Source organism: Plecotus auritus (assembly GCF_963455305.1).
Source record: "Plecotus auritus genome assembly, chromosome: 5".
NCBI lineage: Eukaryota > Metazoa > Chordata > Mammalia > Chiroptera > Vespertilionidae > Plecotus > Plecotus auritus.
The window spans coordinates 155,349,235-155,375,284 of NC_137776.1; the positions used below are offsets into that span (position 1 = coordinate 155,349,235).

Genomic DNA, 26,050 nt, shown 5'->3' on the forward strand with positions numbered 1-26,050 from the left:
CAAGCACCAGCAATCCCTGGGAATGGCCTCTGTGCCACACATTATGCTGTGCTATTTACATGTATTATTTTATTTAATCCTGACAGTCACACTCTCAGGTTAATACCATTATCATCTCCATGTTATAAATGAGAAATTCAGGCTGTATTATTGGCACTTGTTCAAAACCACAGCTAGTGTGAAGTAGGAGTGGTGCAATCAGGACTTAAACACTGGCCCCTTGGATCCATAGCCTAAGCACTTCAACACGAGACTACAGAGCCACTGAGCTGGAAGAGACATTTCAAATAAACATTCAATAGGTCTATGCTGGTGATTAATTAGTGATGAGGTGAAGAAAGAGATTGATTCAGAAACGCCTAAATCCTGGGGGCCTGGGAAATTCTTGTGTCTTTTACAGAGCCAGGAAAACAGAGTTCTTCCCAGGGCATGTACAGCACATTCCCAAGTGGCTTGTATTTCCCTAAGAGGTTGTGCATTTATTTGGAGCAGCTGCGTCCCCAGAGTTGGCAGCTTCTTGCTGCTGGCTGGTCTCCTTTGCTGACAGCCTAGGGCTCCTCTTGGTGACTTGATGCTCATTGCTCACCCATGGGATATAGAAACCAGGGCTGCCAAGACCAGAAGCCTAAACAAGCCCCCCTTGTTATCATTCAGGCCGGAAAGTGACCTTGAGTGCTTTTCAAAGCTGTCAAAGTACACAGTAGCTCCGAATGAGTTTGTCACTCACACACAGCTTGGCTTCCTGAAACCCAGTCTCTGCAACTAGCCCACCAAAGGGCAGCAAACATGATTAATATCCATGGAGAAATTGGTCCTGGTGAACCTTTTTCATTTATGAGAACACAGTAACATAACAATGCACTGAACTTTGATTTTTTTAATTGCATACTCTTTTCCCTCTGGGAAAGTGTAATCATGAAGGAGAAGTGAAAACAGAGAAGTGTTACCAATTAGCCTCTCTGAAAGGAGGCATTTTCAAAGACAGTCTAAGCTCAGAGACCTCTGATGTGATCGAGGCTCATGCTTCTGACCACTCCAATCTTTTTTGTTCTAAGACATTTTTGAGGTTTGAATGTAGTCTCAGTCTCAAGGTGTGGACAAAGAAGTTGGGGCCATGCCTGAGCATGTCCTTGACTTTGTTGAGTGAAAGGGTTCATGTTCTCATAGGTCACCCTTGGTTGGAGAGAAGACTGAGTATCATTCACTTCTGTTGATTTATTTCATTGCATTTTTTGTTTTTTTTTGTTTTGTTTTTTGTCATTGCATTCTTTGAACGGTCCTTGGTTGTTTGCTCTGTGGCTGGTCCTGTGAGGCATGGTGGATCCAGAGTTGATTGTCGCGTGCTTCCTGCTCTCTAGAAGCTGTCTCGTGGGGAGACACGCCAAGGATAACAGAGGCAGCACAGTGTGTCAGAGGTTTCAGTAGAGAAGCACAGAGCTAGAACAGAGGAAGAAATGAACTCTGCTCAACAAGAACATGAAGGCATCACAGCAGAGGAGCAGTTTGATCTGGATCTTGAGTGAGTAGGAATTTGCCAGGAAGACAGAGGAGTAGGACATTGTAGAGTGACACTATTTGATATATAGAGGATACGTGAACAGCGGGCCAGAAATGACATGGAAGTAGTGGCTGGAGCCTTGGTTTGACTAGGAGCCCCTGTACAAGGGGAGCCATTGAGGAGTTCTCAGTGGGCTGAGGGAGGTGTATGGTGAGGAGATTTATCCCTTCTCACCCTGGTAGCTCTGCAGAACATGGGCTGGAGGAGGAGTTACTGGAGGTAGGGAGACCAGTTAGGAAAACGGTGTGATGATACAGGTGATGGCTATTGGGGCCTGAACATGGACAGTGGCTAAGGGTTTGGAGAGAAGTGAATGGATTAAAAGATAATCAGAAGGAAAATATGAGAGATTAAAGAGATCAGTCAAGGTTTCTCCAGGTTTCTGGTTTAGACAAGTAGAAGGATGGATGGGATTTCTACATAAGTTAGAGGAAAGGAGAGGCAGGATAATTTAGCGCAGGAGATGAAATTCAGTTCAGAGAACCCCTGAGGGACCCGGGCAGTTTCACTATAGTGGGGCTTGGCCGTGGCTATTAAGATGGGCAAACCTGGGATTTTACCCGTGCAGACCTGGCCACCTTATTGTAATTTACCTCCAACAACAATAGTGACAGTAACAGTAACACATATAGAGAGCTTACTATGTGCAGGGTATTTTTCTAAGCATTTTACATATATTAACTTAATTTTCAGGAGAGTCCTTTGAGATAGGTATTATTACTATTCCCAGTCTGAAACAGAGGTTAATTGCTTGTCCAAGGAGGTACAGATAGAAGGTGGTGGACCCGGATTTGCCATAAAGTGGCAGTCCCAGGGCTGACAACTTGTGTATGTTTAAGATTTTAAGTACTATGAGGATGCTGCTGATGAATACCGGGACCAGGAGGGTACGCTGCTGCCTCTCTGGAAGTTCCAAACTGACAAAGCCAAGCGCCTGGCCGTCACCGCCCTCTGCTGGTAAGTGTAGGCATTGCAGCAAACCTAGCGCCCCTGAGTGCCTCCTGTTGCCAATCCCTAAGCAGCTCACGTCTGTGCTTAGCCATCTTGAGGGTGACATGTAGCATTATGAGAAAAAATGGGATTGGGATTCTTATGGGATTGTAGGATAAGACCAGGTCTCTAAGCTCAACAGTAGATGTCTGCAGTGTAGGTAGGTACCAGTGTTCATGGGAAATCTTGTGTCCATGTGAGAGTCATGTCCATTTCCTGGTCAATGGGTTCATATTTCTTTTGCAGGAATCCAAAGTACAAGGATCTGTTTGCAGTAGGACATGGCTCCTGTAAGTAATCTGGCTATTTATTTATTTGCTCACTTAACCGGCAAACACTAAGTGCCTAATCAGTGCAGAGTTCTTTGCCAAGTGTGAAAGATAGAGATGACTAGGATACAGTCACTGCCCTTGGGCTCATAGTCAGTTGTCTCAAGACTGATAATTCACACCAGCACTTTGTGCTGCTGGGTGAAGAATTATACCAAATGAGCCTTGAAGGAGTTGTCATGGTGAAGAAAGAAGGGGAGATCACTTTTAGCAGAGGGACCAGCATGTGCAAAGGTCTGGAGGCACCAGAGATATGGCAGGAAATGAAGCTGTTGAGGGGGCCAGGGTCAGCTTGGGGGAAAGGGCTTGGTAAGCCATTCCAAGAAGCTTGGCTCTTGTCCTGAGGACAGTCTTCTGACCTTCTCCCAAGGGGAAACCACTGAAGGAATTTGAGAAGGGCAGGGACACGACCAGTGTAGGTAGAATTGCAGGTGTGAGACTGGATTTGGGAGACCAGTTAAGAGACTGGTGCAGGATCTGAACCATGACTATGGAGTGGGAATGGAGAAGCAGGCTTGAGAAGCATGAGAAGGCATACTGGACCAGACCTGGGGAAGGATGGGATGGACAGGAAGGATAGGATAGGGGAGCTGAGGGAGGGGAGTGTTCCTGACCAGACCCTGGAGCAGGCAGGGGTGGGGCAATGTTTAAGAGACCACTGTTTTCCAAGGTGCTCCTGCCCCCTCCCGCCCCCCGCCCCCCGCCCCCGCAGGAGACTGCACTGTGTGGTAATTGTTTGGTAATTTGCTTCCCCTCCATGTTCCTGGGTCCCTGCAGAAGCCCCTACCTCCTTGCTGGCCTGGATGTTCCCCCTTCCTAACAGGAGAGGGCCCCACACTTCGTGTTAGCTGCAGCTTCCCAGGCTCACAGCTTGTTCTCTAGCTGGGAGGATCAGCTTCTGTGAACAGGAAAACCTTTCCATTCTCCAAGCTGCTGTTGGCTGGCAGGCTTACAAGTTCCTGGTCTCTGCCCCTCGGACCGCCTGTTTGCCCATTCTTTGACCAGGGTGGGGAGTTGGGGGGCGGGGGCAGGGCAAGGAGGAGTTGGTGTTTGTCATTCCTCTCAGGGAGGAGATCTTGGAGCAGCTCCCAGTTTCATGGTTGGGGCTGCCTTTGAGGATGCCCTAAATGCCCGCTTTGTGTCCCTACTCCTGCGGGTGGGCTGCTGCCAAGCTGGAAGCACCCTCCCCCTCTGGCAGGGAACTAGCACATTCCTCCCTCTCTGCTGCAGCTACTGGGCCTGGAACAGGGCTGGGGGGCTGGGCAGGCCCTCCCAGGAGTGGGTGTGGACATGAATGGGTATGAGGCTGCTTTCAGCCAAGGCTCTCTGCCCAGGCCTGAGGTGGGGGTGTGGGGGGCTCCCCAGCAGGTGGGAGGAGAAGCTGCTTGGGCTCTAGCCCCATCCTCCTCCCACCCAGGGCCAGAAGCAGGGTTGGCTGCTCAGAGTCCTGTGGAGACTGTCCATGGAGGCTGCCTCTGCCAGGGGAAGTGGAGAAGAGTAACCCATCCCCCAGGAATAGGTGACCTAAAGTCCAACAGGCCCAGCAGCCTCCATTGGACAGGCACTCACCAGGGAGGGCCTCTCGGTCCTTTGTTGGTCCTTTCAGCCACATCCACATGCCTGGGAGGTGCCACTCAGCTGCGGGAGGATCCCTTTCCAGTGGACTGACCTGGAACCAGAAGACTCTCTGAGCCTTGGTTTTCTCATTGGTGACAGGGAGAGCCTGACACCTGCCGGCCCTCCAACCCAGGGCTACTGTGAGGCACACTTGTAAAAAGGGGGGCAAATGTGCCCTGTAAGCTGTGGGACCACCCACAAGCAAAGGACAATCATTGTTGATTTGTCTATTGGTCTTTCCCTCAGCTTTCCTATAGGATCCTCAGGAGAAAGAAGGCTGTGGGGACAGAGGGGAATCAGACGACCCCTGCCTCTCTTTTAGAGAGCAGGGCCTGGTGGCAGCCTGGCATCTGCTGTTGATGCTGCTGGCACCATTGTTGACCAGCTTTCAGACAGGCATCTCTTCTCCAGAGCCCCCATGTATTAGGCGACTCTACAGAGGCCTGAGCAAAGCCACGCTGGGCTGGGACTCAGAAGGGCCCCCTCATTCACTCCTGAGGTTACCTCTGGGAGTCCCATGCTCTTGAGTGCCCAGGTGCTTCCCTGGAAGAAAGAGGGCAACTCTGAGGCAGGCCAAAGGCACCCCAGTTACTGGACGGGGTCATTGTGAGGAGCAATTGGCTCCCCAGCATCCATCACACTGCCAGCCTTCCGCCATCAGATTTTGCCTCCTGTGAACAAACACAGGAGTGAACATTTGGGTTTGTCGTTGGGTTTGACCCTGAGGATCTCCTTTTGCCTGGAATTCCCAGACGTTTATTCTCTGACCCAGCCAAATAAGACTTTGGCAGGAGTAGCCATGTACCCAAGGAAGGACGAAGGCCAAGCCCCCATTTAGGGAACAGGGCAGGTTGCCTGGAGCCAGGCCAGGAGTAAGCTGGTGGGGAAAGGGGTTGCCTGCAGCAGCACAGAAGCATCCGCACCTGCCTCCGCTCTGGCACTGCTGGGTGCCAGGTGAAGGTCATGCCTGGCTGTGTACAGGGCAGAGACTGGGCGCCTCCTAGGGCCAGGCTCCATGTTCCAAGCAGAGTGGAGAAAGAGGCATCAGCAAGTGAAAGCAGATGGAGGAACACTGGAGGGCAAAGGAAGCTAGTCCAGGCAGAGGGGCAAAGCTGGGTTGCAATTATGTCAGCCTGCTGCACTGATGGGGTCCTTTCCAGCTCATTAGCCAGTTCATGGCATGGGAATGGGGACTCCTTATGGTCTGTCAGGCAGGGACGATGGAACAGATCTTAGGAACTCTGTGTGGTCCTGACTTCACAGCTGTCCCTTAGCCCAGCCTCCCTCTGTGGGCCGCACTGTCAAAAGGAGCTAAAGCCAGGCCTGAGTCCCAGCACTAAACCCATTCCCACTCAGTCACATCACACCCGGCCCATCCCTGCGCCTGCCCAGGCCAAAGATACACTTGTAGGGATTTAAATCTTGCCTGATCATTTATTTGTCAGCTTCACTAATTAAGCAATGTTAATTTCATTTACTGAAAATGGAAATTCATCCACCTCATTTGTCCCTGTTCATCCTCCACACACAAAATCCATCACTCCTCGGCTGCAGGCTGCGTAAAATTTACAGGACTAATTATGTTGTCAGGTCTCTTTGTAAATACAGTCCATAAAGGCCACTGTGCTTGCTGGGTTGTAGTGCAAGGGCATTGCTGTTGTTAGTTTAATTACTGGTTAGTTATTTAGGTTCTCAAATGTTTGCCTCATTTTCCCTAAATCAAATTAAATGTCCCGCTTGATGTATTCTGTCTCCAAGGCTTTGCTCTTACTTCCCACACTGTTTAAATATGAATTCTAATTGGATGAGAGTGCTTGGAGAAGCCCAGCTGCCTGGGAGGCTGAGCCCAGTCTGGTACCATGGCCTCTGCGCCATGCTGGGGGTTTGGAACCCTCTAGCACTGATGCCCTTTCTTGGGGCAGCCTTGGGGTAGTACCCTGCCTTTGGGGACTATGAAATCCAAGGGGCATTTCTGTTCCTGAAGTCCAAGGTGGCAGGGCTGGGGTGTAGGAAACTGAGGGAGGATTTCATTATTGTCATAGGAAGTGCTGAGGATCATTGGACCCACTCTCCTGACTTCTGGAGGGACAGCTTCCAAAACACCCCAGGAAAAGGTGCTGTCTGTGGGAGCATCTTCTTCTGATTCTTAAAAGTGGGGTTTGGGTCAGCCTTCCCCAAATGCCTACAGAATTAGTGTCCTATTGCTGCTATAACAAATGACCACAAACCTAATGGCTTAAAACAACACGAAGTTATTATCTCACAATTCTGGAGGTCAGAGGTCTAAAATGGGTTTCACTAAACAAGAATCAGGGATTGGCAGGGCTTCATTATTGAAGGCTCTAGGGGAACATCCATTTCCTTGCCTTTTCCTGCTTCTAGAAGCTGCCCACATTCCATGGCTTGTGGCTCCCTTCCAGCTAGCAATTGCATCATTCTGACATTTGCTTCTGTTGTTACATCTCCTTCTGTAACTCTTCTGCTTCCCTCTTTCCCTTATAAGAGCCCTTGTGATTACATTCGGTCCACCCAGATAATCCAGGATAATCTCCCCATCTCAAGGTCTTTAACTTAATCACATCTGTAAAATCTCTTACTGTACAAAGTAACATATTTATGGGTTTTGGGGATTAGGACATGGATATCTCTGGGGAGCATTATGCAGCCTACCACAGCCCCCCTCCGTGTGCCACTTGTATGACTTTAAAGGGAGTCATTAAACAGCTGCTGCCTTAGAGTCAGCCCTGAATGGGATGCCACGTAAGAGAGGAGGGGGCTTGCTGTCTGAGGCTGGCTCAGTATCCTTGTCTTTACAGCTTGTCATCTACTTCCCTGTGCTCACTGACCTGGCTTTAGCCTGATGCTCCAACATGCCCTCTGCCTGTCCAGCTCTCCCTGAATCCTGAGCAGGAGCCCAGGCTTCTCCTGACAGCCAGAACTCTCTAGAGTGACCCCCTACAATATAGAGCGGTTACTTGCAGGGCAAAGATAGAGCTGGGGGGCTGAGGCCCCCACTGGTGATTGCCAGTTCAAGAATTCATCCATCCATGCTCCTCACTGGGCCCTAGCAGAGGGAACTGAGGGCGGTGAGAGGTCTATGGTGGAATTAAGCTATCCCTCCCCTGAGGCTATGGCTTTCTGAGAACTGCCAGATGAGGTGCTAGAAGGTGGTTGATTCTTCTCTTCCAAATCTTGTGGATCATTGAAGATAAAGTTAGAGTGGACTTAGAGATTATCCAGCAAAGCAGGGTTAGCAGGAGGCAACCCTCCCCCTGGAGAGAGCAAGCTTGGCAGGCCATGTTTACTCCGTCCTTTGGGGGAGAGAGCCCTCTTCTCAACCAAAGGCTGCCTTAGCATAGGGCCCCCAAGATGGAGGGTGGCTCTAGCCTTCCTCCTGCCCAGCTCTAGCTCTTCTGAGCTTGGAAAGGGTCCTGGGCTGGTGGCAAGAGAGCTGGACTTGAGGGCTTGGGACTGGATTCTGTTCAGTGACTGCGCTGTCAGGATGGGCACAAAGTGTACAAAGAATGAAAGACAGAGTGGGAAGCTCTTCCTTGACATGGGGCAATCAGGGAGAAACAACTCTACAGAGTGGTCCATGGTTGACCACCAAAAGCTGTGCCCAGCCAGAAGGATGGCACAGTGGCCTGTGGAAGCCAAACTGGCTGGTCTGGGACTTCTTGATTCTGGGAAAATGCCTAGAGCTAGGGCTCAGGCTGCAACTGGGGATTATGGGGCCAGGGGATATGGGGAAATGCCCAGAGGTGGCTAGTTTGAGATTATCTATAGACAATTCCATGTTAGTCCAAACTGAACCCCTGACCTTGACTATGGGGCTGGGAGGCACATAGGCATCATGCAGGCATCTAAGGACAGAAGCCTGCCCCTTGCATAAGGCATCTGAACCCTCTCTAAAGATACTGCTCCTTCCCAAACCTGCCCACATTCTTCATGTAGCAATTTTTTGAGCTGCATCCTTTCCTGTACCCCAGGGACAATAAAGAGAATGACGGTCAGTCACTCAGATAAGCCTGGTCACCTTTACTGGTTGTTAGATCCTCCCAGGAACCCTGAGAAAGGGTAGACCAAGTCTTATGATCTCATTTCATAGACAGAGAAGATGAAGCCAGAGAGGAAGCCCACTCTATGGAGAGGCAGAGCAGGGCAAGCTTGTCCATCTGGTGGGGAAGGGGCACAGGGGCTTCCTGGCAGGGCAGCTGGATGCTCCAACCGCAGAGGCCCATCTTCCCCGGGACAGATGACTTCATGAAGCAGAGCCGGGGCATGCTGCTGCTCTACAGCATGAAGAACCCCAGCTTCCCTGAATACACCTTCAGCAGCGAGAGCGGCATCATGTGTCTCGACATGCACATGGACCACCCCTACCTGGTGGTGGTGGGCCACTATGATGGCAATGTGGCCATTTACAACCTCAAGAAGCCCCACTCCCAGCCCATCTTCCGCAGCTCGTCCAAGTCTGGCAAGCACACGGACCCTGTATGGCAGGTCAGTCTCAGACCAGGAGGGGAGACGTGGGTACGGAGGAGTAGTGTGTGGGCCTGGGAGCCACTGAAGAAGGGACTTAGGGGAGGAGAAGGCCACAGACAAGGGGGTGGGGATAACAGAGGCCAAGGGTGTGAGAACGGGCAAAGAAGGGCAGAAGTGAGAGTCACAAGGTAAGAGGGTCTGCAGTAAGAGCTGTGTCTGCTGCCCCAGAGCGCCCATCAAAAAGACCATCTTCTGGCCAGTTTTTCTCAGTGGTTAGAGCATCAGCCCACGGACAAGAGTCATGGGTGGGATTCCCGGTCATGGGTGCAGGTTCCTGGTAGGGGCAAGTGTGGGAGGCAACTAATTGATATGTCTGTCTCACCTGATGTTTATCTATCTATCTCCCTCTCCTCCCTCCCTTTCATTCTCTAGAAATCAATGGAAAAAATATCCTTGGGTGAGGATTTAAAAAGAAAAGGGCCCATCTGTCTGCTAAGGTTGTCTTAGGTATGGTGATTAGTGACCAGAGCCTGTGGCTAGAAGCCTCCAGGGCCTGACAGGCCTCTGCTGAGTATGTCTAGGGCTCCAGTTCCCTGTCTGTGGGGTTCCTCAACACCCCACAAGGCTCTCCTCTGCCATCTGGGCTAGATTTGGGGGAACTCCCAGACAGGGGTGGGTGCTGCCCATTTGCCACCCTCTGAGTGGGACTATAAGGCCTGGTAGGCAAAGTCTGACCCTGAGGCTTCTCTGTAGCACCCCACTTCTCCAGACAGAGATAGAATGGACCATTACCTGGACATGGGGTCTAGATTTCACCCCGTCTCCCATCTTATTACACTGGGAGTGGATTTCATTTCATGGTTTCGCTCTCATGGCTCTGGCTTTACAGGCCCTTCCTCACTGTTTTCCAAAGGTGCCCTTCCTTCTGAGGCTGTGTACCCTGACCTCATGGGCAGGTCTGGGAGAATCTAGGGATAGATTTTTGCCTCAAGTTGCCCACGGCCTCTGGGTTCATCAGACAGTGCTGGGACTCTGTCTTCTCATATTCTTCTGCCCCCTGTCCTGACACAGTCTGCAGTCAGGCTCTGCGCCCCTGCCTCTTCTGGTCCTGAGCTCCCTGAGTCATGTGGACACCTACCTGCTCCGGGTACTGGCTCTCAGCTCTCAGACAGGCCTGAGCAGAGGAAGGACTGTCCAGGCACAGGACATGTTGCTCTTTCAGCTTCATCCTTCACCCAGAGCCGGGGCAGAGGGAGTGAAACAATGCCCGCCCCCCCACCCCCCTACATACGCCCCAACACACACGCTCTACTCTCCAGGCGTGCAGAGCTTGCAGCCTCGGAGTTTCTCTACTAAAAAATGCACCTCCCAGTTCATTGTCTCCATCCAGAGATGTCTGCATGGATTTATGCTCTCAGATAGTCCAGGGCTAAGCATGGAGCATCTCTGGTTGGCCTGACCACCCTCTTCAAGCCCAGGAGAAGGCCAGAGGCCAAGGCCAACCACCCTGCTCCCACTCTGCTATGTTCTCTAAGTCAAATAGCAGGTTGGGGAAAGAAATGGGGCATGCAGAAGCCACGTTCTCCCTCTCACTGGGCAGGTGCCAGGGAGACTGGAACCCATCTGGAGAGGGTGGCCTTCAGCTCTCCCACCATCCTGTCAGGAAAGCAGGGCTGCTGCCTTTGCAAAACTGAAGACTCAGAGTTCTTGGCTGGAATCATGGCTTGGAACATGGGAGGGGCCTGCCTGTCTCTCACTTGTTTACTCACTTCCTGCTTCCTTCTTTCCCTCATTTCCCGCCCCCCCCCCCTTCCTCATTCATCCATTTGGTAACTCCTCTCTGTTTGCTCCTCTGGGAGCTGAGGATGCTTAAGGGCTTGTTCTCTGGAGTTCCTAGTGGGTAGATAACCATAGCCACAGGCTAAGCAGGACAGGGTGTATGCTGTGGGTACAGAAGGCTCATGGGGGCCCTGAGGAGGGGCACTCAGATTGTCCGGGATGGGGAGCAGGGCTAAGAGAGCCAGGGAGGTCTTTCTAGAGGAAGCAACACCTGAGCTGAATTGTGAGGGATGAGAAAGTATTAGTGAGATGAAGAAGGATATAAAGGGGTCACAGGTGCCGTGACACAGGGGCATCAAGCAGAGTGGCCTGCTGGACAACAGCACATCATTTGGCGCACGTGTGAGAGACAGGGACGGGGAGCAGGACCTGGGACAAGCACAGATACCCATCCACGAGTGTGCTTCTCTGGCAGGTTAGAACCTTGGACTTTGCAGGTTGGTGGTTGCAAATGAAGTGTTTGTATGGAAGCCCAATATGTTAAAAAGATGAGAGTGGAGCTGCACTAGTAAGATCAGGGTCCTACTTGTTTGAGGGCCCCTTGTCACTCCCTGTCCCCTAAGGTGCTTTCCCCAGACTCCTGAGATTTCCCCCCAGCATAGTTTGAAAATCACTGCCCAGCCATCAGAGGGTTTGGGGCAGAGGAGTAATGCAGTTATGTTTTGTCTGGGAGATTTCCTCTGGCTCTTGCATGAGAAATCTTGAAGCCCGAGCTAGGACAAAGGCAATGCAGAGAGAAATGAGAAGATAGAGTCCAGAGCTGTTGAAGTGATAGAGTCTAGAGCTGTTGAAGCAGTAAAACCAATAGAAGGAAACAACTGATTTCATATGGGAAAGGGAAGAATTAGTGATGCTGCCTGGAGCTCTGATTTGTGGTGCCCAGGACTCGGTTTGGGGTACCCAGTAGGGCATCTGTAGAGTGGGAAATGCAGAAGAGGAACAGGTTTGGCCAGAAGTTAATACAAGGTGCCAGAGGAGGAGTCCTACAGCCAGTTGGCCATATGAACCTGGAGCTTGAAGGAGAGCCAGGCTGGTGAGTGAGATAGAAGAGACATCAGAGCCTAGGTCCTTCTCAAAGGGACTGTGTCTCAGGAATACTAAGGAGGTTATTTTGGATCTCAAATGCCAGGCTGGAGGAGATGGACTTTGTTCTGTTGGCAGCAGGGAGCCATGGAAGGTTTTGGAGCCAGGAAGAAAACTGTCCATTTAAAGAGGACTGGGTTCCTGTCTCATGACACAGGCTAGTTCCCTAGGGAGCCCACCTGAATAGCACAGCCCTGTTCATGCCCCACTGTGAAGCCTCAACTAGCCACACTTCGCTGGGTGTGTGTGTATGTGTGTGTTCTGTACAGCACTGGGGAAGGTGGTAAAAAGGATAAATGAGCACAAATTGGGGTCAAGCAGGTTTGCCCTAATCAGATAAGGCAGAAGAGAAAGAAGCTGTTAAGCAGCCTCCATCTCCTCCCTACCACCTGCTTCCTGGGCATTCATTCATTCTCTTAACTCCACTCACTATCTGTACCCCCACACACTTTATTCCTACCCTCCCACCTCTACCCCAGGAGTATGTGTGTGACTTGCACACACTTACACACATACACACTCACTTGCAAATGCACACACCACCCCCCATTGGGCATCAGGCTGCTAAGTGGGGTGTGAAATACAATTTCCATGCATGCTGGCGGCTGCTTATTAAACACTTCCTTTTGCAGCTCCCTAGCGCCTATTACAGCCTGGCCTTTGACACCTCCATCACCTCCCCTCTTTAAAGAGACTACCTTTACACAGAGGGGAAGTGGTCACAGCATCAGGGCTAGCTCTGACTTGTGACTCACAGGCTCTGTGGTGTTCTAGCCACCCACCCCCCCCTCCACCCGCCAGTGAAAGTGCAAAAGAGTGGCTGCCTTTCTGGGTAGTGGCTATGGAGGCACAGTCCCTTCCTTCTCCCCTGTCAGTACCCCTCCACAGTCATGGTGACAGCTGTGGTTACAAGCATGGCACTGGGTTCCTGCCCTCCCTCACTGGGCCTCTGCTTGAGACAAGGGAAGGGACTATGGTCCCAGCATGGGAGGTCTGGAGGGAGCAGGAGGATGGAAAGCTTCAGGCACCCGGCCCCTCCCCAGCCCTCTGGGACATGGCTTAGCCCAGCCTCCACATCTGGCAACAGAAACTTGAGCCTCAAGCGTGTCATCTTCATAAGACAACAGCTCTGTCTCCAAAACACTTTCCCATATGTTTGCTTCTGGCCCTGAGAAGATGGGTGGGGCAGGATTATTAACCCCAATTTGCAGATGGAGAAATGCAGCTCAAATCTGAGCTTTGAGAGAAAGATTCTGGGAGCAGGAGCTAGTGGTGAAGGGAAGGTGAGAAGAGAGGAAGGACTGCCTAGAGAAAGGCTAAGCCTGGAAGAGGAGATCGGGGAGGGGGCCAACAGGGAAAGCCAGCTGCAGAACATTTGCACCCCAATTCCTAGGATGATAATGATAATGAGGACATCAGCTAACATTTGTTGAACACTTAATATATGCCATGTTCTGACCTAAGGGCTTCACATTTATTATCTCATGTTTCCTTACAACAAACCTGTGCTGTTACGGTTCCTGTTTCATAAACGAGGAAACTGGGTGTGGGCCCTGTCCTTTCCAGGCCCTGTCTGCGGGAGGAGGTTGAACCAACCCAGGGAGGAATCGGGCACCTCCACCGACAAGCCAGTGCCCTGACTTGGCACTGTTGCCCCGGGATAGTCAGGGCAAGAGGAATAAGAGAGACAGGGATGGGTAGGAGGGAGGGTGGGCCAATCGTGGGGCGCTGGGAAATGGGCTTCCAGAACTTGCTTCTGAAGCTCAGACAGGTTCTTGAGGGAGCCCTGCTCAGCTCACAGGCCTAACACAACACTCACTCGGAGTCCCAGAGCTCACAGTTTGGATGTTTCAGGTCAAGTGGCAGAAGGATGACATGGACAACAACCTTAACTTCTTCTCCGTGTCATCTGATGGCAGGATCGTGTCTTGGACACTCGTGAAGGTGCCTGTTTCCCAGAAGGGGTAACGCGGGGGTGGATGGGGAGTAGGGGGGAGCTGATTGGAAAAGGGATACCCCCCAACCCTGCTGATCCACCCCTGTCTATGTGCCCTCCCCATCCCCTCTGTGACTGCAGAGTGAGCTGGTTCACACAGATGTCATCAAGCTGAAGGTGGAGGGCAGCACCCTGGAAGGTCCAGAGGGGCTACAACTATACACAGTAGGTAGGAGCCTCAGCTCACTCACATCCAGGCCTGGCCACAGCACTCAGGCCCATGCCGGTCAGTGACGGGGGCCCTCCCCAGTACTGAGTACTCCCTCCTCCACTTGTGCTGGAGCTAGGACTGGAGGTAATGGGAAGCCTGGCCTGGTCTGCCCAGGCCTTGGCTGTTTGCAGACCCTCCCTGTTTATGCAGGTCCCATCCCTGCTTGCAGCCCCTGTTCCTGTTTATGCAGATCAGGTGCTGTTATGCAGATCCAACCCTGTTTATGCAGATCAGGCCCCTGTTTTCCCAGATTCTGTCTCTGTTTACTCAATCCCCACCCTGTTTATGCAGACTACATCCCTGTTTGCACAGACAACGTCCTTGTTTGCAGACCCTGTCCCTGTTTACCCTGACCCTGACCCTGTTAAACTCAATCCCTGCCTTGTTTACCCAGGCCCCATTCCTGTCTGCAGAAGTCCTGGCCGTTTGCAGAGTCCCAACTGCCTGGGACCAGCAGCAGGCCAGAGGGCCGGTTTCTGTTTGCCTTGCTGGCCACAGCCTCACAGGGGCTGGCTCAGGCTGTCCTGGGATCCTGTTGTGGGGGGGGGGAGGTGCTGGGAGCCTCCTGCTCAGGACCCGGCTAAGGTTGCTTCTCTTCTCCCAAGGCTGTGGCACTGCTTTTGACTTCCACAGAGAGATCGACTACATGTTCCTAGTGGGCACAGAGGAGGGAAAAATCTACAAGGTAAGGCATTCTGGCCCCTGTGCCAGCTCCTTACAGGGTGTCTTAAACCTGAATACTCCAGGAGCTTAACATTCTCAACAGATCCTATTCTGACAGATCTCAGTGCTCATCAGTTCTAGAAGGCTTCTTGGGGGAAGAGAATGTATTTCTTGAGCTGATTGGGTGGCAGAAAGGACTGGCTGCAGGAAACGGGAGGAAGAACCTAGAGGGTGACTTTAGCCCAGCTCAGCATCTTTCCCTCAGGGCCCGCCCTCCCTTCCTGAAGGGGTAGAGGTGGGAGTGGGAGTTAGAACATTCTGGGAAGATTTCCTGGCATAGATCTGAACTTGAGCTGAGCTGTGAAGGCCAAGTAACAAGAAAAATTATCTCTGAATATCGGGTGCGTCCCAGTCGGCAGGATGAAACTTCATGGCCAGTTCCGCAAGGTCTGTGTTAGTAGGTGAACATCCTTTGAACCTCTCCATCCATCCAGAAATAGCTCTACTGCAAGCTTTTCTTAGGCTTAGAGACCAGAATGTTAATTACAGGCAGCCTCCCGGGAGCCCCTGAGGCCCAGCCAGAGCTGGTCTGAATGCAAAAGAGGTCCCCACCCCCTCTCCACCCCTCCCAGTGGTGGCCCAGGAGGGAATGAGACTAGTCAGTCACATGTCCAGGAGGGAGGGTCTAGGGACTTGCTGGTCAGGGCAAGAAACGGAATGGGAAATCATGAAATGGGGATTTGTTCCTGTCTCTGCACCTGCTCTTACCTGGGCAAGGTGGGAGGTTTGTCATTGTTGCAAGGATTCTGTCTGTGGGCTGCAGATGAACCCAGGGCTCTGTCTGTCCACAGGCCTTGGCCTGGACACAGGACCCCCAGACCTACTCTGCCTTGGCTCAGAGAAAAAGGCCTTTTCTGCCTGGCCTGGAATCCGCTGGGCAGACTACAGCACTTTCCCCCACCCTCCAGGAAGGCTCCCCCGCCCACCCCAACCCCCAGGCCGCTAAGCCCCTTCTTTCTCTGGGATGTGTTGTGGGTGAGAAGAGCAGCTAGGGCTTAGCCCCAGCTTCTCTATGCTAGTGATGTGGGATAAGGACAGGAGAAGTTTCAGGTTCTGATCCTCCAGGGACCCTAAGGAAGTGTGGCTGCTGACCTCTCTTTCATATCTGACCCCTGACCCCTTACTCAACCCCCAGTGCTCTAAATCCTACTCCAGCCAATTCCTGGATACCTATGATGCCCACAACATGGCAGTGGATGCTGTGTCCTGGAACCCATACCACAGCAAGGTCTTCATATCCTGCAGCTCCGACTGGACAGTGAAGATCTGGGACCACACAGTCAAGTGAGGGGCCTGCCCCTGGCCCTGCCCTTCCTCAGGCTCCACCCTGGGCTGGGGCCTATGGGTTCTGGCACTGGGAACCTTCTGTGTCATGGACTTTCTACCCCTCCACCACTGCAGGACCCCAATGTTCATCTATGACCTGAATTCAGCCGTGGGTGACGTGGCCTGGGCACCATACTCTTCTACTGTGTTTGCAGCAGTCAGCACCAATGGGAAGGTGAGTGTCTTCTTTCTGATCTGCTGAGCCGCTCCTGGAGATAGGATGAAGTATCCTATGGTTTTCCTCCTGGGAGCACACTCTGTGCCCAGCCCAGGTTGGGGAAGACAGGATGGAAGGACTATCTGTGTATTCTCAAGGGCCAGGCCACCCAGGGCCCTGTCAGAAGAGAAACTTCATCCCATGAGGCCTGGAGCAGAAAATGCAGCTGTTCATCTTGAAGGCGAGAGCACTCTGGGGAATGAGATGCCATGAGGAGCAGTTATCTTCTCTGAGGCCCCTGGGTGGGAGCTAGAGATGGCAAGTACCAGCTTGACGTAAGGAAAAACTTATGAGCCAGAGTTTACCTGTGATTAAAATAGTGTCTAAATGGTGGTAAGTCCCAATCCCTGGAAGTGTGCGAGTTGAGTCTGAGAAGGGGAGATCAACAACGAGAACTGGTAAGAGCTCAGCAAAAAATATTTTGTAAGAAAATTCTGAGATGCAATTCCATTTTCCTTGTGGACTTTAATATAAACTGAGAGGCACCTACCCAAGGAAAGAATATAGTGATTAAGGCATCCTGTTCAAGTCTGTCAGTCATCTATTTGATGAACAGATGCTTACTGAGGGCCAACTCTGTTGTCCCACTCCAGGCCAGGGCCTGGTGAATCAGGTCCCTGCTCTCATGGAGCGTATATTCTAAGGAAGGGAAGAGACAAAAAGCAACAACAAATTCCCATAGCCTTAAGTGTTAGGCAGAAATTAAAAGAGGATGATGTGCATGCAAATGTTCATAGCAGCATTATTCTTAATGGTCAAAAGGTGGAAAGAACCCAAATGTCCATCAATTGATGACTGGATAAACAAAATGTATATCCAAAAGGATTATTAGTCAGCAATAACAAGACCTGCTACAACATTGGGTGAACCTTGAAAATATGCTTAATGTAAGAATCCAGTCACAAAAGACCACACATTATATGATTTTATTTATATTTGTCTAAATAGGCAAATCTATAGAGACAGGAAGTAGATTTGTGGTTGTCTAGGGCTGGGGGTGGTGATGGGAGAAAATGGGGAATGACTGCTAATGGGCACAAGGGTTCCTTCTGGGGTGATGAATATGTTCTAAAATTGGTTGTGGTGATGGTTGCATGACTGAATATACTAAAAAGCAAGAATTCTGTACTTTAAATGGGTGAATTATATCTCAATAAAGCTGCTTATGTTTTCAAAAGAGAGTGATGTAAAAGAAAAGGACTGGGTGGTCTCTTAAATAGAGTGGTCAGGGAAAGCTTCTTCAGAGAGGTGATATTCAAGCTGAGAGGTGAATAACAAGAAAGCGCCAGCCACATGCAGATGGGGGAAGGGAGGAGCAGCGGTATTCCACACGTGGGAATAGCTAGTGCAAATGCCCTGAGGTGAGAATGAGTTTGAGGGGCTTAAGGAATAGGCAGGCAAGTGTGGCTGGGGTCTAGTGAACAAAGGGGAAAGAGTATGAGATGGGAGTGGAGAATCTCGAGTAAGGAATCTGGATGTTATGTATAGTGCCAAGGGAGACTATTGGAGGATTTTAGATTGTTTATAAAGGTAAGTCTGGCAGCTGCATGGAGGATGGGATTGTAGTAGGAGGGCAAGAGTGGAAGCAGGGAGTCCGGTTAGGACACTGCCACAGCTGTCCAGGCAAAAGTTGCTAATGGTTTGGACATAGGGCCTGGTAAAAACAAAAGCAAACATTTGTTGAGCACTTATCTCACAAGCACTATCTGAATACCTTACATATATTAACTGGTATGAACCCTGACTCTGCTACTTACTAGCAAGTTAGCTTTAAGAGCCTTTATCCCCTCATTTATAAAATGGAGATATCAGAACCTACCTTATAGAGTGGCTGTATTATTAGATAATACAAGCCATGTACCATGCTTACCCAGAGTCTAGGACATAGTAAGTGTTCAATAAATGGTAGCTGCTATTATTGTTAATTCTGCATAGACTTACATTTTCTCCTAAACTTTTATTTTCATTTCCTCAACCACAGGAAAAACATAAAGAGACACAAATACCCTCTCTACAGCTTCTAGTTCTAGTGTGCTAGGCTTCTATCCTGTTTCCCCAGAAAGGCCAGGGGTGCCCCCCTGCCCTTCCCAAGCAGGATTGGTCACACAGGCCCATTAGCCCCTAAAGCCCCATTAGCCCCAAGTGTGCTGACACCCACCTCTCCACAGACCCACGTGTTTGACTTATCCATCAACAAGTACGAGGCCATCTGCAATCAGCCTGTGGTGGCCAAAAAGAAGAACAAGATCACCCATGTGCGGTTCAATCCCGTCCACCCCATCATCATTGTGGGCGATGACCGTGGGCATGTCACCTGCCTCAAACTCTCACCCAATCTGCGCAAGATGCCAAAGGTATGCTTGGGAAGTTTGGGCTACCAAAAGAAATAGTCTCCAGGGCAGTGGGGGATGGGAGAAATGGGAGGAGCCAGAGGGTGACCCCCAGGTTTGTGGCTTGAGAGACCCAGGGTAAGGGTGATGCCACAGCCCAAATAAGGAGCATAGGAGAAACAGGTTTGTGGGGAGACAATGAATGGACATGCTGAACCTGAGTTTCCCGTGGGGCCCCCAGGTGCATATCCAGTGAGTACGTGACCATATGGGTCTGAAGCCTGGAGGAAGCACATGGGCACCACTGGCTTATTTGGTGTAGACCAGGTCACCCAGGCAGGGTGCTTGGGGCTTAGTCATTGGCTGGGCTTACACAGGCTTCAGCTCCAGCGGTCCCTGTGCTGGGAACTGTGGGACCACACAGGGAAGAAGGAAATGAGCCATGAGGAGGATAACTAGGTCAGCAGCCAGACAGTCCTCTTTTTGAGCGCTGGTTCTTTTCCGAGATATCTAATGATCTGGAGACCCTACTCAGAGCCCAAGGGCCCCAAATACAAGCCACATTGCCCAGAGCCCTGATCTCCAAGTCTACGGTAGATCTCAAAAGTCCAGATTCAGACTTAAGAACCCAGGCTTAGAATCCAGAGCCCAAGGGCCCAACTTAAAAACCAAAGCTTAGGAGCTCAGAGTTCAGTCCTGCCCACTTGGTTGCTAAGAGAGGAAATGGAACTTGTTTTCTGGGCCAGGATCAGAGGTGAGACAGGGCTGGGCCAAGTTGCCCTGATGACTATACTTTGCAGTTGCAATTTGAGGCATTTACTGCTGTTTGAGGCAAGGGCAGGGGCCTGTCATTATTAACAACTGACACCTGCCCCTCTGCAACCCTACCAAGGCAGAGGCCATTGCACCATCCCTCTAGTGCTGGCCTGTTCTCTTCCCTTCCAAGGCCAGGGAGGCAAGGGCTGGAAGTTTGGCCAGGCCTGTAATTGTAGCCAGCTGGGGGAGGGGCTGGACTTGGCTATAAATACTCAGAAGGCTGCTAAGCGCCTGCAGCTGTGGCCCAGAGGCTGTGGTGGGCTGGGGCTGGGGGTGGGGTGGTTGGGTGTGGCCAAGTTCTTTGCTGAGCCCAAGCTAGTTGGCCTCAAGGAGAGGGAAGGAGGCAGCACAATTAGTGAAACAGATAAAATCTGCTCTTAATTTAGTGAGGAGAGAGACCCAGGCTTGAGCTGGCAGAACTGGACAGCCTGTGAGAGAGATGATGGTCATCTCTTGGGGTAGGTGGATAGCCCTCATGAGATGAGGGTGGTAGATCTGGGTGGGACCTGCTCTGCCCACTCTGACCCAGAGAGGCCAGGATCTCCCAGTCAGATTCAACTCCTCTCAGAGCAAGGGCGTCATGCCTGGGAGAGCTGGGCTCTGTGTATCTGGTGACCTGAGGACATGGGTACCTTGGGATTAGAGGACCTGAGTATGTGCCAACTGAGAGCTGATACTTGGGTGGACTGGAGGTTCCTGTGAAATTGCCAACCTATCAGCAGACAAGTGATTGGTGCAGACAGAAAGTCTCCTGGTCATTGCTCCTGACCCTCCTCTGGGGCTGCAGCCCCCTACCCTTCCTAAGCAGGACTGGCCACACTGGCCCAACTCCTGGCCCAGGAAGCTTGTCAAAGGTCAAGGACTATCTTGCCCTAACTACTGTATGTATAGGTGGGAAATGGAAGTTTAGAAAGGCAAGGGACTTGTCCAAAGTCATATAGGGGGTTAATGACAAAGCTGGAACTCAAGCCAGGTCCCCGACCTCCCAGGGGATGGGATGAGGCCAAGAAGAGAACATGAACTTAATTTGGGAGTGTGGGAAGGAGAGAAAAAGACATCTTTGTCCTCTGCCCTGAGAGTATAGAGGTAAACTGGGTCGTACCAAAGGCAGTGGCCTGCAAGGGGAGGGAAGACAGGTTTGGGAGCAGGTGCAGGGGTCACACCAGGAGGAAATCAGAGCTCCAAATGGTGTCAGCAGCCAGGATGAGGCCAGGAAGGGGGCTGCTGGCCTTGCACTCTCTCCCAACTCACAGCCCAGGCCAGATCCAGGCGGGGCTCTCAGCAGGCAAGGCCGGGGCAGGTGCCAGTGAGCACAGGTGGCTGAGAGGGCAGGGGCTTGGAGCAGAGGGAAGGCAGGAAATGGCAGCCCCAGCCTAGCCCACACCCCACTTTCTGGACAGAAAGGATAGGACTGGTGCTGGTCTGCCAAGGACCTCTCGAGGCCTGAGAGTGACACACACCCCAGTGTCCCAACTCTTTTTCTCAGGGCTCAGCTTACCAGCTAAAGCATTGGAGTGCTCTGTAGAAGGGGTGAGGGGTCATAAACCCAGGATCTGCTTCTCTGGGGAAGTCTCAGCTAAAGGACATCTAGAATCATATGGCATATCCCAACTGCCCTCCTGGGTCTCCTGATACCTTCCCTCCATCCTGGGTATGTCTGACACAGCAGGCCTGGCTCCAAATAGCACCCCACTCCCAACCTGACCTAAAGTATTGGCTTAGAATACTAGGTGAAGGGTGTCTGTGGTTTTTTCACACCCCTCTCCCTCAAAAACACACACCTCTTAGCTCCTTGTCAGAACTCAGGGACCTTCCTGTGGGAAGGGTGGTCCCAATAGTCATAAGTTCTACCTCTTCCCAGGTTTTCAGCTCCCCCTGGCTTAAAGGCTTGTTCCTCTGAGGGTCAGTGGGTGGACACCCTCCCCCACTCCCCCCAACTTTGAGACCCTATGTCCATGTGAGGTTCAGAGCCAGATCTGGATGCTTCTTGCAAGCTTCAGCTGGGCCGTTGTGTCACCTATCTTGAGTTGGGGAAGGGACAGGTAGGGGTGGGGAAGGCAGGATCTAGAATCTAACTGGGCAGGGGAGGGGCAAGGCACAGGCGGGGCGGGCTGGGCAGAGGCATTGCTGGGACCCAGAGAGAGGTGGCCCATCCCTCACTGTTCCTCCCCGTGTACTTCCCTTCTCCCCAGGAAAAGAAAGGGCAGGAAGTGCAGAAGGGTCCAGCTGTGGAGATCGCAAAATTGGACAAATTGCTGAACCTGGTGAGGGAAGTGAAACCCAAAACCTAAGGTCCCTGTCCTATTTCTTGAACCCAATACTTGTAGCCCCTGACCCTGGTACCAAGTCCAGCCTTAGCACCTAATAGTGACCCCACCCTTGATCAGGTCCCCACTTCAGCCCTGGTCCCAGCACCTCATCCCATGACTTGACCCTCAATCACCATTATCCACTCCTACTTTGCACAAATAAACCTGTCTGGAAACCCACCCCCACCTTTAATTTTGCTACTCAGGAAGAGGAGAAAATCTCAGGGTAGAACCATAGTTCCATTTATTATCCAGCAAACAGTGGGAGGACCAGAGGAGGGGCCCAGCCTGGACACCCTCCCATTATTGCCAAGGATTGCAGTTTGCTTTCCCAACTGAGGGGGCCTAGAGGCACTAGGCCTAAGGAGAGAGTGGACCCAGCCCCTGGCCCTTGAGATGGAGCAGAGTCCAGATGGCCCAGGCCCTAGCACCAACTCATGAACCCCCACCCTGGGCTTGTTTACCCACGGCCACCAGAGCCCCTCTTAGAGCCAGGCTGGCTAGACTCTGGGTTGCTAGGTCCAGCTCCGGACAGGCTGGACTCTGAGTTCTGGACCCCAGGCTGGCTGGATCCTGGGATCCTGATTCCAGGCTCTGGGTGAGGTGGACTTAGGTCCCAGACTCCAGGCTAGGCCAGGGGCCTTCAGGGCTGCAGTAGGTAGCTGCCTTCATGGCTGGGTTTCTGGGGTGGGGGTGCCTTCTCGGGGCAGGGACCAGGGCTGGAGTTGGGACTGGATTCAGAGAGCGAGTCGATGTCAGCAGAGCGGGAGTGGCAGGCCCAGCAGAGAATGACCCAGAGGAGCAGTAGCAAGAAGCCTACCAGGCCGTTGCAGACGATGGCGATGAGGGCGCCCTGGGATATGGCTGCCCCCATGATGGGCAGCACCCTCAGACCAGCACAGACAGCAGAGCCAAAAGCAGGGTTGACTCAATGGCAAGGCCCATGCCGAGGCGGGACTCTGGTATAGCCGGTCTTCTGAGGAGGCTGTCCTGTCCACACACTTAATGATTCCTGAGCAGTAGAGATGTCCACCTACAGTCCTGAGCCTGTGGGGGGTACAGAGTTAAGGAAAGGATGGTGAGAAGGGACAGGGTGATGCCTAAGAGAGGAGACAAAAGAGCCCCCTCCCACACCTCTGGCTCCCTGGCAGAGGACTGGGTCCCAGTAGGCCCCAATACTCCATAGAGCCGATACCCCATGCTCAGGCCTGGCTCTGGGCACCTGGAGGGGGGTGTAGCCACAGTGGGGCAGCTGGAGTAGGCAGCCTGTATCATTCTCCTTAGAACAGGTGGGCATGTTCTGGCCCTGCCCACCCAGCTTCCAGCCCTCTAAAGCACTGTGAGTGGGTGTGCCCAGGTAGCCCAGGCCTTGATCAGCTTCAGTGGGGCCTAGCCACCTCTCCTCTCTCCGGACCCCAGCCAGCCAGCCCAGAAGACGGGCGTGCGGAGGCGCCAGCTCACACAGAGGGAACTTGGTGGAGGCCCTGGCAGGGGTGTGTGGGTCTGTGTATCCAAGGCTGTGTACCTAGGTGTGACCTCTGTGTGGGATTGTCTCTACAGGTCAGGTGTGTGTGTCTGTGTGTCTCTGCCTTTGCAGACCCACCTCTATATTTGTGTGTCTGTGTGTGCTCATCTGTGTCTGTTGCATGTCTCGTTTCTCTCCCAGGCTGTCTCTCTGTGTATCTCTGCATCAGACTCTGTGTGTCTTTCTCCCTGTCTCTCTGTGTGTGTGTCTCGTGTCTCTCCCTTTCTTCATGGCTGTGTGTCCCTCTGTCTCTGCAGACGTGTCTCTCTTCCTTTCTCTGTGGGGTCTGTCTCTGTGGTTCCGTGCGTCTCTTTTGTGTCTTTGTGTCTGTCTCTCTCCCGGCCGTATCTCTGTGCTCTGTGAGGGTCTTTTTATCTCCGTCTCTGGGTCTGGGCCCCCGCGGCCGTGGGAGAAGGGCCCCCTTACCTGAGTGGAGCCCGGGGCACGCCCGCCGCAGGGTCCAGGGCAGCGAGATGCTGGGCGCCGACTGAGGCTCAGAGCCTGCGGGCGGGCGGTGGGGGAGGCGGGTCGGGGCGACGTTCCCTCCCCCGACCCTCCCCCTCGGCCACGCAGCTTCTGCCGGCCGCTCCCGCCGCGGCGCGACCCGGTGGCCTCAGCCGCGGGCGGTCTGCAGCGAGCGGGCGCCTCCTCCCCCTGGGGCGCCGCCTCCTCCGCGGGGCTGCTCGCTCGCGGAGCGACGGCGGCGGCGACTCGGACACGCGGTCCAGCTGGGCTCCACGGCGTTCGGACGGGCTCGGCCCGGCTCGGCGGACGGCGAAAACCGCGAGAGCCCCGCCTCCCGGGAGGCTGGCGGCCGGCGGCCTGTGGGGGACGCCGCCATCCCCAGCCGCTGCCGCCATTCAATTGGCTGGCGGCTCCAGGCCCACGTGCCATTGGTCCTGCGCTGGGGCGGGACTGGCCTGGTGCAGGCGGGGGGCGGGGGCGGGGGCGGGGGCGGGGGCGGGGGCGGGGCGGGAGGGGGCTGAGGGCGATTCTGCCCCATCCTTTCCCCAGGGGGCGGGGCGGCGAGGCCCACCTATTTGCCGGGACTTCTTGCACCTTCCACACCCAGCATCTGAAAAAGGCCAAAGCTTCTGTGACCCCATATCCGAGGAGACCACCCCTCCACATTTGGTAGAGGTCTCTGCCTCCCCACAGCTGGGAAGAGACAACCTCCTCATCTTGAAGACTCCCTATTGTCCCTCACGTCCACTCCCACCTGGGTGTGGAATCTGCCTCCCCACTCCAGAGGGTCTGTGCCCCCGGAGATGTGAGCAGCTCAAGTCCAACAGAAGTTTTTTGGACACATTCACTGAATTCCCACCCAGTATTGGTTGAGGTGTGTGCTTTGCGCTGCCGTGGGGGAGCCTGGGACAGAGGAATGGAGTACTCTGAGGGATGGCTCAGCCCGGGCTGGAATAGGCATGACTCCATCCTAGATTCTGTCCTGAAGGAAAGATCAGCTTAGGCGCTGTCAGGCATGTCTTCACAATCCTAAGTGTTCTGAACTGGATCCTCTTCTCACCCCATTCTACATATTCTTCATGGATGAGCAAATCCCTAAAGCTATACCATGAAGATAGTGCTCTCAAATCCAGCTTAACTTATTTCTGGAATTCTAAACTCAGATGCAAGTGCCTTATCAGAATCCGGGTGACATTGATTCCTGGTTCTGCCACTTACCCAACTTTGTGACTTAGGACAAAAATGATTTTTAGAAAGAGGAAGAGGGGAAAGAAAGAAAGGGAGGGGGGAGAGAGAGAGAGAGAGAGAGAGAGAGAGAGAGAGAGAGAGAGAGAGAGAGAGAGAGAGAGAGAAACACATCAAATTGTTATTCCACTTATTAATGCAGTCATTGGTTGCTTCCTGACCAGGAATTGAACCTGCAACCTTGGCGTATTGGTACTATGCTCTAACCAACAGCTATCTGGCCAGGGCTGTTAACCTCTTTTAGACTCAGCTTCCTCAGTCTGTAAAATGGTTATAATAATAGTTCCTGTAAGGGTTGTAATTCACTAATTCAGATACACCAGACCAACCACATTTCAGTAAATGTCAACTGACACAACCCCAAGGACTACATGGCTAAGGGACCCCTTCCCCAAATGCCATGAAATTCACATGAGATTCCTATAAATCCAAATGCTACCTTGAAAATGAGAATGGGAAGGGTAAACTAATCTGAAATATGGAGTCATCCAAACCTGAATTAGAGACTGTCTAAAAAACATTTTTTTTTTTACCCTACTGAGTTCACTAGAGTGGATTAATTTTAGTTCTGCTGACCCTGTTACCCAGCAGGGTGGGGGTATTGTGAGCAAGATCAAATCCGTTCTAGGAAACAGAAGAGACTTATATCATTGTACATCTGAGTATAATGTGAGTGAAATTCTGACCCAGCTGCAGGAGTTCAGATTTCATACTGAAAACAGTGGGGAGCCACTGAAGAATTTTGAGCAGAGAAGTAATGTGATCATATCCAGAAATTAGAAGGATGATTTGAGCAGCTCTGTGGAAGGAAGGATTGAAAGCGTTTGAGAGTGAAGGCAATGAGTAATGACAGGGACTGAAATGAGGTAGGGGAGTAGGAATGGAGAGAACAGGAGTGCATTGCGGAGATTTGAGAGTTACAATTGGCACGACTTAGAGACCTACACCTATAGGATATGGGGGTAAGAGGATGGGAAAATGTGGGA

At 52.2% G+C, this 26,050-nt stretch overlaps 2 protein-coding genes across 2 annotated transcripts in view; one reads left to right on the top strand and one right to left on the bottom strand.

Moving 5' to 3' along the window:
• Positions 1 to 22,010, top strand: part of DNAI1 (dynein axonemal intermediate chain 1) — a gene marked incomplete at its 5' end in the record, with an annotated part of 35,704 nt that extends 13,694 nt beyond the window's left edge. Inside the window, 10 exons of the mRNA XM_080668307.1 lie at positions 2,398 to 2,515; positions 2,795 to 2,838; positions 8,750 to 8,997; positions 13,756 to 13,845; positions 13,979 to 14,066; positions 14,714 to 14,793; positions 15,967 to 16,115; positions 16,233 to 16,332; positions 18,543 to 18,728; positions 21,713 to 22,010. Coding sequence (XP_080524433.1) covers positions 2,398 to 2,515; positions 2,795 to 2,838; positions 8,750 to 8,997; positions 13,756 to 13,845; positions 13,979 to 14,066; positions 14,714 to 14,793; positions 15,967 to 16,115; positions 16,233 to 16,332; positions 18,543 to 18,728; positions 21,713 to 21,811 — 1,202 coding nt within the window. The 3' untranslated portion in view covers positions 21,812 to 22,010. The remainder of the gene's footprint in view (positions 1 to 2,397; positions 2,516 to 2,794; positions 2,839 to 8,749; positions 8,998 to 13,755; positions 13,846 to 13,978; positions 14,067 to 14,713; positions 14,794 to 15,966; positions 16,116 to 16,232; positions 16,333 to 18,542; positions 18,729 to 21,712) is intronic.
• A 327-nt stretch (positions 22,011 to 22,337) lies between these two features.
• On the bottom strand, positions 22,338 to 22,855 carry ENHO (energy homeostasis associated). Its single transcript, XM_080671253.1, has one exon. It carries the CDS (start codon positions 22,701 to 22,703, stop codon positions 22,473 to 22,475), a length of 231 nt encoding a protein of 76 aa, XP_080527379.1. The 5' UTR covers positions 22,704 to 22,855; the 3' UTR covers positions 22,338 to 22,472.
• Between the last annotated feature and the right edge of the window lie 3,195 nt (positions 22,856 to 26,050).

What these genes read in the sequence shown, in the direction of transcription:
- ENHO (XM_080671253.1), bottom strand. Translation starts at nt 22,703, where the DNA reads ATGGGGGCAGCCATATCCCAGGGCGCCCTCATCGCCATCGTCTGCAAC.